At 25.8% G+C, this 15,992-nt stretch overlaps 1 protein-coding gene across 1 annotated transcript in view; it reads right to left on the minus strand.

Moving 5' to 3' along the window:
- Window positions 1-249: 249 nt before the first annotated feature.
- LOC145849220 (dynein axonemal heavy chain 10-like) overlaps window positions 250-15,992 on the minus strand; it is a 72,888-nt gene continuing 57,145 nt past the window's right edge. Inside the window, exons 70-87 of the mRNA XM_082954356.1 lie at window positions 15,710-15,875; window positions 15,334-15,468; window positions 13,547-13,690; window positions 13,178-13,304; window positions 11,317-11,528; window positions 10,963-11,092; window positions 10,136-10,354; window positions 9,747-9,938; window positions 8,068-8,262; window positions 6,964-7,128; window positions 6,477-6,681; window positions 5,282-5,539; window positions 4,541-4,651; window positions 3,655-3,804; window positions 2,616-2,820; window positions 2,243-2,386; window positions 1,907-2,017; window positions 250-472 (exon numbers count right to left, since the gene is read on the minus strand). Coding sequence (XP_082810482.1) covers window positions 291-472; window positions 1,907-2,017; window positions 2,243-2,386; window positions 2,616-2,820; window positions 3,655-3,804; window positions 4,541-4,651; window positions 5,282-5,539; window positions 6,477-6,681; window positions 6,964-7,128; window positions 8,068-8,262; window positions 9,747-9,938; window positions 10,136-10,354; window positions 10,963-11,092; window positions 11,317-11,528; window positions 13,178-13,304; window positions 13,547-13,690; window positions 15,334-15,468; window positions 15,710-15,875 — 3,051 coding nt within the window. The 3' untranslated portion in view covers window positions 250-290. The remainder of the gene's footprint in view (window positions 473-1,906; window positions 2,018-2,242; window positions 2,387-2,615; window positions 2,821-3,654; window positions 3,805-4,540; window positions 4,652-5,281; window positions 5,540-6,476; window positions 6,682-6,963; window positions 7,129-8,067; window positions 8,263-9,746; window positions 9,939-10,135; window positions 10,355-10,962; window positions 11,093-11,316; window positions 11,529-13,177; window positions 13,305-13,546; window positions 13,691-15,333; window positions 15,469-15,709; window positions 15,876-15,992) is intronic.

Raw genomic sequence — 15,992 nt, forward strand, 5'->3', positions numbered from 1 at the left:
AAGTTTTAGATAAGGCAGGTTAAAGCAAAGTCACAGTCAAACACCTTAAAATAGTTACTTAAATTTAAATAGTACTATTGCTTCAGTAAAAAACAGTAAAGATAAATTATAAAAAAATAACTTGAAAAAATACGTTTTTTTTTGCTTTTTTGATAAAAAATGTTAAATCAATAACTTTAACAATATAAGAAATAAAACAACACTCAAAAAATAAGTTTGTATAAAAACATCGCAAAAAGACGTAGCAAGATAATTAACAATGTTTAATAAAATTCTTAATACTCAAGTAACTAGTCAGAATTGAGAGTGAGACAGACTCCCTGAAGTATCCAGTGAGAAGAGTGATCGGTCGTTCGAAGATCTGCTTGGAATACAAGACCGACTCCCATGGCATTCCTACGCATGGAAGTCGTGTATACCGGAGTTGTCAGAGTGTTTTGCAGTTTCAATCTGTGCGACTCTATTGGAATCACTGTTGAAAAACATTCATCTCTTAGATTTTTGAATTGTTTATTCTTTTTACGTGAACGTGTTTCAGGTAAAAAAAGAGGTAATAATTAAATACGGCAATTATATCACTTCTAGAATTTTCTAAACTTTTAAACTTCTTAAGCATAAGTAAAGCTTTTCTTACAGAAAAAAAACTTATAAAATATCATACCACGATATATATACCATTTAATTAAAAAATACATTTAATCAAAATAAAAATAAACGAAGGCTACTTTGAAACAAAGCTTTTTCTACGTCCTGGACAAGACGTTAAAAGGTATCCGGAAGGTTTTTTCGTGCATCAGTTCCTAGGACTAAATATTTTGAGCGTTTTTTTTGTAGTTCAATATACTATATTAACCGCTATAAGGTTACAAAGCCTATTATCAATTAAAAGAAGCAGAATTAATAAACAGATATAGAACTTTTTAAGAAGCTTTTGAAAATAGCATACTTGTAAATTTTCGCTTCTTAGATCAAATGATTAAATAAAATGATTCAATAAAAAAACTGCTACTTAAAAACGTATTGTTATATCATATTCAATTTGTGGCAAAAAAGGCATCTAACGCATCAATAAACTATAAAATGCCCCGTATCATGAGATACGAAGTACTAAAAAGCTAAAATTTAATACTGCAAAAATTTTAGATGACAATTGATTACACATTGAAATATCTAAATTTTAAGACATTCATAATTTTTATATATTTTTTATTTACAAGTTTCAATCTTACATTAATTAAACCTTTATTTAAGCTAATATTCCAATACAATTAAAATGGCTTTTTATATAAGTTAAGACAAGATTTTTATGCTGTTCATATTCTTTTTTGAAACTGAAATTTTTTATCATTACTAAGAGTCCTTTATAAAGTTTAAAACAATGGTTATACAACATTCTAGCCTAGATCCAAGCAGTTTAAAATTAGGCACTTGCACTAAAAAACTCGCATAACTTCCTTGTTCAAAAAAATGTGCATAAATAAGTATTTGTATTTGAAAGTAATATATAATATAACAAATGATTAAATAGTTTTTTAATTTACCAAACTTTGACTGCGAGATATTAGCTGTATAAAAAATTTCCGTACAAAAACATTTGTTAAATATTACTATTAAACGAAACAAAGTGTTTGGCTCTTAAAAAATATAACCTTTTTAATTAACAAACAACTTAAATTTAATATTAGTAGTTTGATTACTTTTAATAGCTTTTTTAGTAATAAAGTTTATAGAAGCTTTTAGTGAAAAAAGACAATTTAATATGTTCAGTTATTGTAGTTTCTATTATATGTTGAGTTTTATTTTCTAGCACATTTGCTTAACAAAAGATTTCTTACTAATTAATTATTTGATATTGTTAGTAGTGAGAAAAATAAAACTATATAGTAATACTGCTATAAAACTTTACCTTTTAATATCGGTAGTTCTTGAACAAGCTGTTTTGGAGGTGCTTTTATAAGACATCCCTTTCTAATGTCCCAAGCTCCGCCCTCAAGGTACAACCCAGTGATGAAGCATCCTGGTAATTATTGTTTTTTAGGATAACGAACTACTGTCAGCATGTTTTGAATTTAAATTTTAAACTATGTTATTCATGTTCCAACAATATTTACCAAAATATATTTTAATTGTCTAAGTAATACTTTATAAACAAAATAAAGCAAAAAAAAGTGCAATGAGTAAAAAGGTAGCTTTATAATATAAATATAAACTTCAATGATTATTATACAATGAATAGGCAAACCTTGTCCAGGGTGTTCAGTTACTGATTCAGCAGTTGTATAATCAGTAACCTTAGTATACAATGTTGACCTGTCGAGAGGCCAACTATTTTTCCTACAAGTCGCTTGGACCATAGCCGTAAGATATGCTTCTGGTATGTGTAGACCTGCACCGTAATCAAATAAATTATGCATTGTAAACAGCTAATAAACTATAAAAATGTTTTTGAGAAACGAAAAAGTCTTTAAAACGTAAAGTCAAAAGATACTTGAATTAGATTATAAAAGTAATAAACAATTATAAAGCTGTTTGTGATTGGTTTCAATTTAAATAGTTTTAATAAAAAATACCTTAATATAATGACATACATGTAGCTTTATAGGAGTTTAAATTACCTGATAACCACATGACTTTAGGCTCTTCTTTATTTACCCAGTTGTCGTACTGATTATACCTTCTTCTAAAATGATCCATCCAGCTACCGAGTGATTTAAGGGTGTCAGGTGCTAACTTTCTCCAAATGATTGGTATTTGTCCATTGAACAATGCTTTTGCAACATCATCTAACTCATTGCTCATTCCGACTTCACCGATGAGAGCCTAAAAGTGTATTTTATGAAATAACAACAAGTATTATAATTTAAAACCAATTTGTTTTCGTTCGAAAACTGTTTAGTTAAAACATAGTTAGTAGCATTTTAAGCGTTTAAGGTATTCGGTACTTAGTATATGACGGTTATTTTATTAAAAAACAGCAAGATATATTAATTGCTTACGCCCTTTAATATATTATTTTAACAACTATTTGTTAAAGCAATTGATAAGAATCATACGTGTATATATAGTACGCCTATCGGTGTATACAAATTATAATGAGTATATCAGTAAGAACATTATATTTTACAATTTTTTAAGGGCATAGGATGGTGCAGAACTTATTGATAAAAATTAACAATGGCTCGTAAAACTTTTTTTGCATGAAATATAAATTGTTTATCGTTTTAACAGATGAAAGGAAGCTTTCTTTTATTTTTCTTTAAAATTAAATAAAAAACTACTTAAAAAAACGATAACTATATGATTTAACAAAAAAAAGAAAAAAAGAAAAAGACTATATGTATATTAAATTCACTAAAAAAAAAGAGATAAAAGAGAATTATCAAAATCTAGTGAAGGTTAGACTGAACATTTTGACGATGGTTGCTTAAAAACTTGAAAGAATAGGATTTTTGTTACTTTTACAAGGGACGTATTAAACTCGCTAAAGTAGCATCCTTATAATTCAAAAAGTACTAAAAAATAAAACCAGAAAAAGCAGTATATGGTAGCTAAGTTTAATAAATATACAAAAATGAAGAACTAAAAATGCTTTATAGATCTAGCTACTAGTTGCTGTATACTTCTGTAACTGTAAGTAGAAAAAATAAAATTAACTTTCTGTAATTCAGCCAGTGATTTTGCCATTTTAGCGATAAGTTTGTTCCATCGAGCAAGTTCTTGTAGCAACACAACTGTGGTAGGAGAAATCGACACTCCCAATTGCTTTGTTATTTTATCCAAATCAAACGGTTGCGGGATTTTACTCTGTTAAAAAAAGTAGTTTTAGCGCAGTAAAAACTTTTCTAACAGAATAAAGTTTAAATATATAACAAAAAAAAAACTAAAACTTCACATAAATACATATAAAAAGTATATTAGGCACGTTCTGATGATTGAAAATTAAACTAATAATTTAACAGATTTTCAAATAAATTTGAATTGAAAAATGCACATACAATATTATGTAGTATAGATGTAAAACATGTTAAAATAATATAATGAAAGAGTATTTTTAATAATTAAAAGTGTAAATTGATTTAGTTTGAGTTATCAGAATTTCAATAAAGCTCGTTAATTTTTTAAGTAAGTTAAAAACATTATATACCACCGTATACAGTAATCTTACCCTTATATTCTCACTTTGAACACAACTCAAAAGAAAGATTACTGTATATAACTCTATTAACAAACAACTTTCTTAAACTTTAGAGGACTCGTTAGAAAAACTAACTAATTTTGAAAAAGTTTTGTTGCAATCAGTTAACCTATTTGAAAATGTAAATTTTTTTCGTAACTCTAGTCGTTACAAACTTACAAAATTTAAATTAAGTTAAGTTAAACCGCTATTGTATTTTTTGTATTAAGCATAGTGTTATTATAAGATTATTAGTTTAGACTAAACTATTAGTATTCAAGTATTTGTAATGAATAACTTTGTTTTAAAATTTCATAACGGATTAGAGTACCACGTAAACATTATTTTCATTGAAGAAAAACAAACTTGGATGTCAGCAGCAGCGTTTGATATATAATCTTCTCTTGAAATTCCGCTCCCACTAGAGCTTGTCTGCGGCTGCAAATTCACCAGATTTTCCCACAGAGTTCGTGCTCCCTGTAAAAGCATCAAAATAAAAAAATTGATATAACAAAACTAGCAACTAACTTACTTTTTTTACACAATTTTGTCGAAAAAAAAACTAAGAGCTGAAAAATGTCAGTTGATCGTAAACTTTGAAGTTTGAGTAGAAAGTTGAAAAATAACTGTTAATTGGTATTAATAACAAAAGTGTTTTTTAAATATATTTAGTTTTAGTACAAAAAACAGAAGCTTTTGTTTTTTTAATGCACAATTTATAACATCTCATATAAACTGATGTTATAAACTAATTTTTTTAATGTTTTACAAATTATGAGAGTTCAAGTAGTTTACTAAAAAAACAATTATACATTCTTAGAAACAAAATAATTTTTGGCATAAGCAGCCTTAAAATTTTTTTGATAACATTTTGAGTTTTAAAATGTAAAATAATTTTCAAAAGCTTTAATTTCTTAAACCTTTAGTTATAAGAATAACATAAACAGACTTTTAAGTAAAAATAAATCCGTAAAAAATATAATAAACTTAAAAGTTGTGAAACTCACATGGAAAATATCTTAAATATTAATGGTTAACAAAGCTTGAAAGTAAAATTGTATTGATTAAAAGTACAAAAAAACAAGAAAAGTTTTTTGTACAACTAACCTGTGTATAATATCCGATTTCCGCATTGGCATGAAGCCCGAATACCTCAGGAGTGTTGGATAGCGGTAGGTTTTCAATTTTATCGACGTAACTTTCTTTTGAACCGTCATCTTGAGGAATGTTGTAGTCTACATTTCTGTCCCAGTAAAAATGAAATGGCTGGAACTTATCAAATATGAAATCTCCAAAGTATTCATCCATGTATGTGTTAACAACTCTTCTGTCGAAATCATCTATCACGCGTCCTCCGTACATAACCTGTTAAATAATTTTTTTTTAAGTTATAAGTCTACTTTTGTTGTTATTAAAATAAGTTAAACACTAACTACAACATAAATATAAGTTTTATTTTGGAATTTTTGCAACTAAGTCAAATTAATTTTTTTTAATAATTTGATGAGCACCTATCTTAATAGCTCAATATACAATGACTTAACTTCTGCTTAAATTTTAAGTTTTGAAACTTCATAAAGTTTTACTTTATAAAACATAACATAGATTTTTTTTTAAACTCTGATAACGACTTTCATAAAAACTTGGTTAATTGAAAAAATGCTTTAATAAAAAAGATCACATGATTGTTTACAAAAATCTAAAACTTTTTATTGCACAACATTTAAGTTTGAAACGCTTTCAAGTTCAAAACTTTACTTCAATAAATTTTCAATAAACTTTTAATAAAGTTTATTGAAAATTTATTGAAAAAAAAGTTACAAACCTGAAAGCGTTTTAAACTTATATGTTGTGTAATAAAAATGTGTAGATTTTTCTAAACAATCATTTATTTTTTAAATTGTTGATGCCGTAGAAAAATCACAAACAAAAAGTTGACTGTGTCCTAGACTGATTTGAGCGTTATATTCAGTATAAAAATATTGTCTAAAAAATGCTGTAATGTTCATCAATGACAAATTTATAGATAATGTAGATAAACAAAAACACACAAAATCTAACAAGAATACATATGGAGTTTTATTATAGAAACAAAAAAAAGGTTATGAAATTTTTCATTCTTACTAATGGTAAGTATAAGTATTTAAAACATTTGTAGAAATTTTAACTTTTTATTAATTTAACAAAAAATAGTTAATTTCAAAAATACAATATATAGGTAAATTTATACTGTGTATAATCCAAATGAATTAAGAAGTTTAAATAGTGTCAAACAATAGAAAAAATTATAAAAAATACTAGCCTCTCCAACAAGGTATTTAAGTGAATTCCAAGGAATTTTTTCATCATTCAATTCAAAAGCTTTTGTCAGGTAAGTTTTAAGAATTTCCATGCTAACAGTATGGTCAGATTCGTTGAAATCGTACGCAATATTCCAACCGATTTTTCCATATTTTCTTCGTTCTTGCACTACAGCATGCAAAAAACTCAGAACCCACACCAAAGTTCTGTTGAGATAAACATTTAAAAAATAGATTTAAAAACTAAAATTAGCTTCAATAGGATTTATCGACAAGACCAATCGAAATCAAAACATAAAATAATACTAAAACTATTAAAGTTTATTAAAATAAATCAAAATTTCAATACCTACACTTCATTTTAAACAGGTTCATATCAACATGATATAAAGTATTTAAAGAATGAAACCGTAAAATACAAAATAAGGCAGACATTTTTTAATTTTTTTCACCGTTTTCTTTTAAAAATAAGTAATTAAAAAAAAGTACCTGAAAGCTGGGTGAGGGCAATCTATCAATGCGTTCGTACTTAACTTTGAATAGGTCGATCTTAAATTCAGTTTAAGTCCATTTGGAGGTTCAGTGACAACTTTGAACGACCTCTGTAGAATAGCAATGGGGAAGTTATCGATCGGGTCGGTAGTTAGCCACAGCCTGCATTGATATCGAGCTTTAGATTTACTAATTTTGACATTATATGCACAATAAAATATTTCACAAGATATTAAAAATTAATCACACAATCACACTACACAATTAAAAATGGATATGATATACACCATGTGATAATTTTTACGAATATCTTTAGCTCGAAAGATCTAAATAAAGTATAAAAAAAAAACTAAAACTCATGTGTACATTAATTGGAAAAAAAGTAAAGTGGAATAAATACTTTTACTTAAAAAATAAAAAAAATGTTCCAATTAATTTTTTTTAATGGAATTATTTATAAAACTCTAAATATGTTTACCATAATAGCGAAACATTTTGACGATTCTTTTTTATATAAACACGTAACCATATATATTATGAAACTATTGCAAAAAAAAAAGTTGGACTAAATTTATCGAACTAGGTTAGAAGTTCACAAAATGTTTGTTCATAAAAATAGTCAAAATTTGTAAATATTGTGGACTTATGTAAGTGTTTTAAATAGGAAAGTCTAAAAAAATATAACTTCATAAAATTTAAACCTTTACAAAAAATCTAGAAATAATTTTCATAAATAGTATATTATTTTTGATAAAAGCAAGGATAATCTACTATTCAACTATCATGACAAAGTATATATAAAAAGGGCTTAAATTTATCGTTTAGAAAAAATGAAAATGTTTTCGTGTTCAAAAAAATGCTAAACTACTACCACAAATAAAAATACTCTACAAGAAGTCTTTATTACTTTATTGTTTTTATTTTCAACTCAAATATAGATTTAACAAAAATTTTTGAAAATAAAATTTTTAGAAACATGTAAATATATTTAAAAATAAAGTTTTAAAGAAAATATTTATACTTATAATTTTTTCAAACGAACTTCAGTGTTTTAGTTTTTTAAGAGGTTTGAAAGCTAAAAACTTAATTACAATCTAATACCTAAAGTCTGGATGAGGCTTCGCGATATTTAAAATGCATTTTTCGAGATCTTTGAGCCACTTAGTAAGCAAATGGCAGTTTTGAAGCATGAGCCATTGTCCTTTTGATGCAGCAAACTCACACATCTGTAATGCAATGTTTTCTTGACCCTGACCCATTGACAACAGTTTAAACCTGTTACCTCCAAATCCGTTTCTGCAAGTTTGTAAGAGCTTAGGAAAATGTATTAATAAGTTTAGCTTTTTTAACTGTAAGCTGTACTAATATAAGCAACTAGTTATTAGCGCATTTTATTCTGAAATAAAGAGAAAACAAAGCTCGTTTTAAACAAAAAAATTAACAAGCTTCTCTGCCACATAAATTATTAGTAGCTAAGTTGTAACAATCGTAAAACAACACACTGTAAAGTTGTTTTAAACTAAACTAAATATAACTATTTTATAAAAGGTACAACTACTCTAAATGTTTTGTAAAAACATCAAACTTACAACATTTTTAAAGGTATACGGTGGAAATTACTTTGTGATGTAAAGTTCAAATACTTTGGATTAGTGTAACTGACATTAAAGTTTCATTTTAGTACTCTCTATTTCTAATTAGCTACATTAAAACGTAAGAAAAATAGTAAATATATAAGCTAATTTAATTAGTTTTTGCCTTTTTTGCAAGCTTACAAAAGTCTTACTTAGCTATAAATAACAACTTTATAATCAAGACAACGTAACAGTTTTTAATTTACCGAGTTGGAAAAAAGAAAATGTACTAAATAAGTTCTATAGAAATTTTATAAAGCAATTTTTTTTTAAATAACAGGGTTTCCAAATGTTTTCGGCAAATTTTCTCCAGGTTTTTAAAATTTCTTCCAGGTTTCTAAAATTACACGTTTTAGGATCTATTTTTAGTTTAAAGTTAAGTTAAAGGTAAAAAACTGTGTTAAATAGTATAACGACATTGAAAAGATATCGTAAAGCTTCTTTAAATAGATACTGAAACCAAACTGTAAATTTATAAATTTGTTTTTTAATAAAACATTTTTTAGATGATGATAAAAAATTCTATCTATACGATTTTTTTATTTTTAGTTTTTTGGAAACCTTGAAACAAATATATAAAAAAGCCTAGAAACTTTTTATACCTCTCACCAAAAACTAGTTTTTGTCACTAAAAACAAAAATATGTGTATGTTACTCAGTTGCACACGTTTTTGAGATTTAAAATAAACTCTCTCTTTGTTCGAATATTGTGGGTTGTGATCTTCGTAATAATAACAAACAAAACAATTATACAGACGACAACAGTCAGCATTTGAAGTAAATAAGTAATTGTTTAAATAACTTATTTAGTCTTATTATTAACATAATTTTATTGTTGTATTTATTGTGTTCAATTCAATATAGTTGACATGACCATGTACAAAATTAAAGGTAGCGATAATCGTAATAAAATATATATTTAACATAAAATAAATACTTACATTATTTTTGTGCGTTAAAGTAAAATATTGGAGGAGATGTTATTTATTGTAATAATATATAAATTATCTTACAATAATTCAATAATTGAAGAATAAGCTTAGTTTAATTTTTTTTAATAAAAAAAAAATTATTGTTTTTTTCATATCTAGTTCAAGTATAAAGTAAATGATCTACTAAGATACTTTAAATAAAATAAAATCTAACTTATCAGCTAGTTTTTGCAGATCGCTAGCAGGATCAGAACCAGGACTTAGAATAAACACGATTGGAGACATTGGTGTTGATTGGTCAAAAATATGATCGAAGCTTATAATTGGTGGCTGCACGAATTTTGCACCAATTTGCTCAATGACGTATTTCATTACAGATCTGATAACTCTATCAACACGGAAACATCTGGTTATAAAAATTAAGTTACCTTGGATCTATACGAAAGCTATAGTGAAAGTTTTACCAAGTTAAAAATATAAAATAAATAATTATGTTAAAAAAACTCTATTAAAAACTATGTTAAAAAAGAATGTTAAAAATAAAACAAAATAGTAATTTAAAAGAACTATTTTCTTGTATCAGGATACTGCTAACAAAATTACCTGAGCAAACACATTTCATGGAAGCAGGAAAGTTTATCGTTGTAAGGAGATGGAAGTTGAACTGTTTCTGGTGCATCGTGATCGAACCAACGTTTCCACTCCTCTGTATTTTCTGCGATCTGATTCGGCAACTGACCGAAAACATCTGGTATCACTTTTGATAGTTCAATGATGTCCTGCCAACCTGAATCAGGTAGCCATTCTACTGGCTTCTTACGACTGCAATTAAGATAAAACTAAAGTGTTACTAAAAAAATTAAGAAAAATGGCTCGATTAACGTATGTAGTTGCGAAACTATAAGTGCGTTTTAAGAATTTGGTTTGAACCTGTTTAAACTAATGAAAGTCAGCTTACATAAATTGCGTAAATATTTATCTAATTAGTATAAACTTCTAACTTATGAAAGTTAAAAAAAAACATTTCTTATTGTTAATAATTTGAAAAAAAGGTTAAAACTAAATTTTGTACTTTCTAAACACAATTTAAGCTCCGCAAAAAAAATTGAAATAATTTTAAGTTATAGTTTTTATTTAATTGAACTATAAAGAAAATTTTTGGAAACTACTAAAAATTAATTCAAAAACATTTAGTTAACTAAATAATCTTAAATTTATTAGAGTTAAAGTAACACTATAAACATTTAAAAATCTATATAGTATGTTTCACAAAGTTGATTAACTTATAAAAAACACTCTAAGTTGTAAAAATCTTATATGACTAAATAAGCTAAAATAAAGCATAAACATGGTGTAAATGTTTTAACAAAACAAATTTGTAACAGAACTAAAATAATAAAATTATTTTAGTAAATTTCATCATAACATACTCGCTTTTTTCCAAAGCAATATTTCCCTTGTAAAAGAAATCTAGTTCTTCCTGCTTAATTAAGCCCTCATCTTGGCTTAACTTAATGGTCATTTGGAACGCAAATAACAATTTATGCTTCTCAAACAATCCTGTCAATAATATTTTGACATTGAAAAACTATTTAGTTTAAGGAAGTCTAAATTTGTATCAAATATTTAAATAGAAAGTTGATTTAACAAACGGCTAACTTTATATACGTAAAACTTTCACTATGTAAACTAAGTAACTTCTCAAATTTACCAAAGCTTTTAAAACAAAAACAGAACTTATAAATAAGCAACTAAAGAGGAAAAATGAAAATAAAAGTACACACCAGTACAAGCGTAGTTGTAAACATTTAATGTGAGAGCTGCAATTATGTTATCGAGTCGGTTCTTCAATATGGAGTCTGGCATGGATTTTCTCAATGAAAATTCAAACACTCCAAGGAAAGCAGCAAGCGAAAACTGGTACATGGAATTTATATTGGCCATCTCAGACAATACGAAAAACAAAATAGCCCCTCTACGAGCTGCTGGTCGATAACTGTCGAAAAAAAAATCATGTAAACACATTCATTGTATCTAGCTTATTAAAAAATTAACAAAAAAATTACATCTTTAGAAAAAAAAATCAAAAAAACATTGTTCTTCTGAAAAAACTATACACCTTTGATTAATATACAGTAAATAGACATTTTATTCGATTCACTTTTGCTACACTGCATATTCTAACAAATAATTCAAGTAATTTACATACAAATTTAAAAAACAGTTGTGATTTATAAAAAGTTTAATTATAAAATCACTAACAGTATATTAAAGTCAAACATTTGCTAATATAATGGTTAAAAGCAAGAAAGCTTCAGACAAATGTGTAATAAAACTTGTCTGATATACAAGTATGAATAATTTACAAACTTGATATAAAACTAAAAAAAAAAAAATAAGTTCAAAAGCAGAACTAAAAGTATTATTTAAATAAATAAATTTTTGGATATAACTTAATTAAGTTGTACACATTAAATTGTACTTAGATGTAACTATACCCTCAAAGCTTTAAAAAAACTAAGAGTTTTTAAAAACCCGAAACAAAATTTCATAACAAAAGTTTTGTATTCAAATTCATTCATTAGAAGGTTAATACTTTATCCGAGTAATAAAAAAGAATTAGTTAGACGTCTTGAAAACTATATGATAAAAAATTCTTAAGTGAGGATTGTAGAATAACTAGATCAAGTAAAAAAGACCCCTAAGTTTGAAAAATTTAAAAAATGACCCAGATGTACTAAAGCAAAAAATATATATATTTTAAAACAATTTTCACTCTGGTTTATTTTGCACGAGAGTAAAAATGAAAAAATAAATGAAAAACAAAAATTAAATATAAAAAAAGACTAAAAAACCGACCAAGGGTAAAAGTTAGGGTTAACAGTGATAGTAAAAGAAACTAATAATAATGAATAAAACAATAATAAGAAAAAAGTTACCTACCAAGGGTATGTGTAGAAGTGATAGTTAAAACGAAATTTAAAAAAAAGTATGTGAAGATTAAATCAAATATAAAAAAGGACCCCAAAAGTTTGAACAAGTAAAAAATATGACCCCAGTTTTAAATAAATAATAATAAAGACCTCGTGGTCATTTTCTTTACTTGATCCGAAAAGTTTATACACGATTTTACTTCGATTTTTTTCAAACCTAGTCAAAGTAATATAAAATAGTTTAAAAGTTAATTAAGAGTATTTCAATACTTTTATTTCATTTTTCCATAATGTGCTGTTCGTTATAAACATTAAATCTTAGACAAAAATCTTAAATAAAAGCAAGCTGAATTTTAAACACTAAAAAGACACTTTTACAGCAGCATTATGTATATATGAAACAAATGGATGTTCTAGGTATATTTACAAAAGCTCTCTCTTGTACAGGTAAAAGTAAAGTTTATATACTGAAATTATATTTTTAGTACTTGTTTTCACTTTTTAAATTATTAAACTTCTTCAGATAAGACTTACATTTTTATAAAAAAATTAAACGAAACAGCCGTTAGAAAAGCATACGTTATACACGAAACTATTTATCCAAACTGATACTTGCATACTTCATACATGCGATTTTTTCTTAAGAAATACAGAGCTAAGTCAAACTTAACAGTAAAATTCTGTTAACACCAAGCAAAACTTTATTACAAACCCATCTCTCAGTTTGTCAATATTTAATGCTGTTTCGGTAGCAAGTACGAGTTTCTCAGCAACTTCTAATGCTTTTACTTTTGTATTATCCAGTGTTGCTATCAATTCAGTGTTATCCAGCATATTTCCTAAATTTTATATATGTAGGTGATGAAAAACTCAGGTTTTACAAAAAGAAAATAGAAACAACATTTTTACTATTTTAAAAGACAACGTTTAACAGTTTTAATGACTACATAGCCTTTTTTTTTTGGTCTAATATCTTTGCTTATTAAAAAAAATAACTAAATAAGTTTAGAATACACTAAACATATTTTATACTAATGTACTTTAAAACATTTAATAAATTTTATAAAAAATGTTTTATTACCAGTAGAATTAGCAAGTTCCCTAAGTAAAGAGTCTTCAAGGTCTTTTAAAAGCTTTTTGTTAACCGAAGTTTCTTGAATCAATCTTTCTCTCTGTTCTTCTAATTCTTTTCTCTCCAACTTTACAATCACAGACAGTAACTGATCTGTGATTTAGTTATACTTGTTTTCTTTTTTGGTGTACAAAAATTTTTTTTTTAAATAGTTTTTTTTTTTGAACTGTGGAAAAACAATTTTGAAGGCCTTTGCTGTTACTACTTCTGATTCTCGCTTGAGTACAAATTTTTATTTAGAATTTCAGTTTTATTATAGCTAAGCAATATTTTTGAGTCAAGGTTGCTAATTTACTCGTTTATTTAATTTTCAGAAAGTTAACTTTCACTAAACTATATAACAAAGCCTATAAAATAACTATTTATACTTTAGAGTTCGTCTAGTTTGTTGTAGTAGTGAACCGTAGTAAATGACTTTAGCTAAGTTTAATTTTAAACTTGTAATAAAACCGTTACTTTAAATAACTATTTATATAGAATACTAGATAACAATTAAAAACATTGAATAAAAATCTATTATTTTGAATAATTAACCATAACGAAATTCAGTTTTTACCGGGTCTTTTTTAAGGTATCTTAAAAAAATACATAAATCATAGTATTTGTGTTTGTTGAGCTAGCCCTTTATTTTATTTTGTTTATAAAAAGACTTAATTTATTGAAAAACAAATAAGAATTATTTAAAAAATTGATACCAAAAAAAAATTATTAAGCTGTTTTTATTTGAAAAAGAGACCTATAAAAAATCGAAAATACCAGCTTAAAAATGTTATGAAGGTTAAAAGTGTGACAACAGATAATATATTTTTTAATTAGTACTTTTTGAAATTAATAGTTGTTTAATTTATTATACAACATAAATATTTATTGATCTATTTAAAATAACTAGGAAAAAGCTACAATACAAGCACAACTAAACAAAAATTCTTAAGTATTTCAGGTTTCAATTTTATTCCAAAAAAGTTTGCTTATTTTTGTAAGATACAAAAAGGTTTCACTTGCTTTTTAATACATCTCAGATCAACTGTAATGCAGTTTATAAATACAAGGCTTATTCACTTATCCGGACATGTTGGGCAAGATTCTTCTGTAAACATGTCAGAATAAGCATTTATCCGGATAAGTCCAAAAAAGAAATTTTAATAAAATTATATAACTGCTGTACATTATGCAATGCGTAATAGATAAATAAAAAGACAGATAATAAAAGCTAAATTTTAGGCTAATTTATTTAATTATTTTTTCTACGGTAGAAAAACATCAGACTTACTAACCCTCTGCGACGATAAACGTTTTTTTGAGGGTCAAGCAAGTAAAATTCATCATTTTAAATTCCAACTGCCCTAACTTTTTATTTAAAAAAAAAGGTTTATAAGAAAAAATAAACTAAACTTTTCTTTAAAATCAAAAAATAATATTCAAAATTAAAAATATGTAAACCTATCCCTAGCTTTGAAAAAACTTTGAATGTAAGCTTTAGTAGTATTATTACGTCATAATAATAAACTAAATTGAAGAATTTATAAATACACTTAAAATATTCTTACAGCATAAAAGCTTAGATATTTGTATCACATGAAAGTGTTTGTGTTTAAAAATGATTTTTTTTTTGGATTTTTTTCTCGACTGAAACTGTCCGGATAAGTGAATAAGCACTGTAGTACTAAAATGTTAAACAGAGTTATTAAATAAATGTGCAACTATACAATCTGTTGAAAATATGTCAACTAAACAACCTTCAAGTCCTTTCAAAGTAACTGAGTAATTGATAATGAGAGCTTTCCCAAACATATTTGGTGAATATTTAGGGTTTGCTTGCTTAGAAGTTAAGTAGAGTCTAAAATTTGAATCGTAATCTACCTCTTTATCTCCTGTAATTATTGAAATTAAATAAATACTAACTAAAGCTTTACATCGATCTCCTTTACATTGCAAGAATTAAACAACTTAAATTTATTTTTACCTTCGTTTACCGAAAACAAAAGAATGATAATAAGAAATTTTAATAAATGTTTTATATTGTATTAAAATAACAATACAACATATATTTAAATAAAATAAAAACTTTCTATAAAAAAAAATATTTTAGAATAGAAATGAGTGAAGACTTACCAAGTAAGACAAACTCCCTTCCAGCTGGCCCTTTTATTTCCCTTGTGAGCAATGTATCGATTACAGGATCAACATATTCGTCAACATCTGTAAACAAGAACGGAAAGCCATATTTAATTGCAAGTTCTAGTTGCTTCAGAAAGTCTGGATTGTTAAATGTGGATTCCTGTTTATGGTAACTTGATCTTTAGTCAATTTATTACGAACTTACATGGTTTGAGTTATATAATGCTCACATAAATGTTATAAAAATAATACAATAAATTACCTCTGTTTATAAGAC

This window comes from Thalia democratica, chromosome 1 (assembly GCF_965202585.1).
Source record: "Thalia democratica chromosome 1, ktThaDemo2.hap1.1, whole genome shotgun sequence".
Classification (NCBI taxonomy): Eukaryota; Metazoa; Chordata; class Thaliacea; order Salpida; family Salpidae; genus Thalia; species Thalia democratica.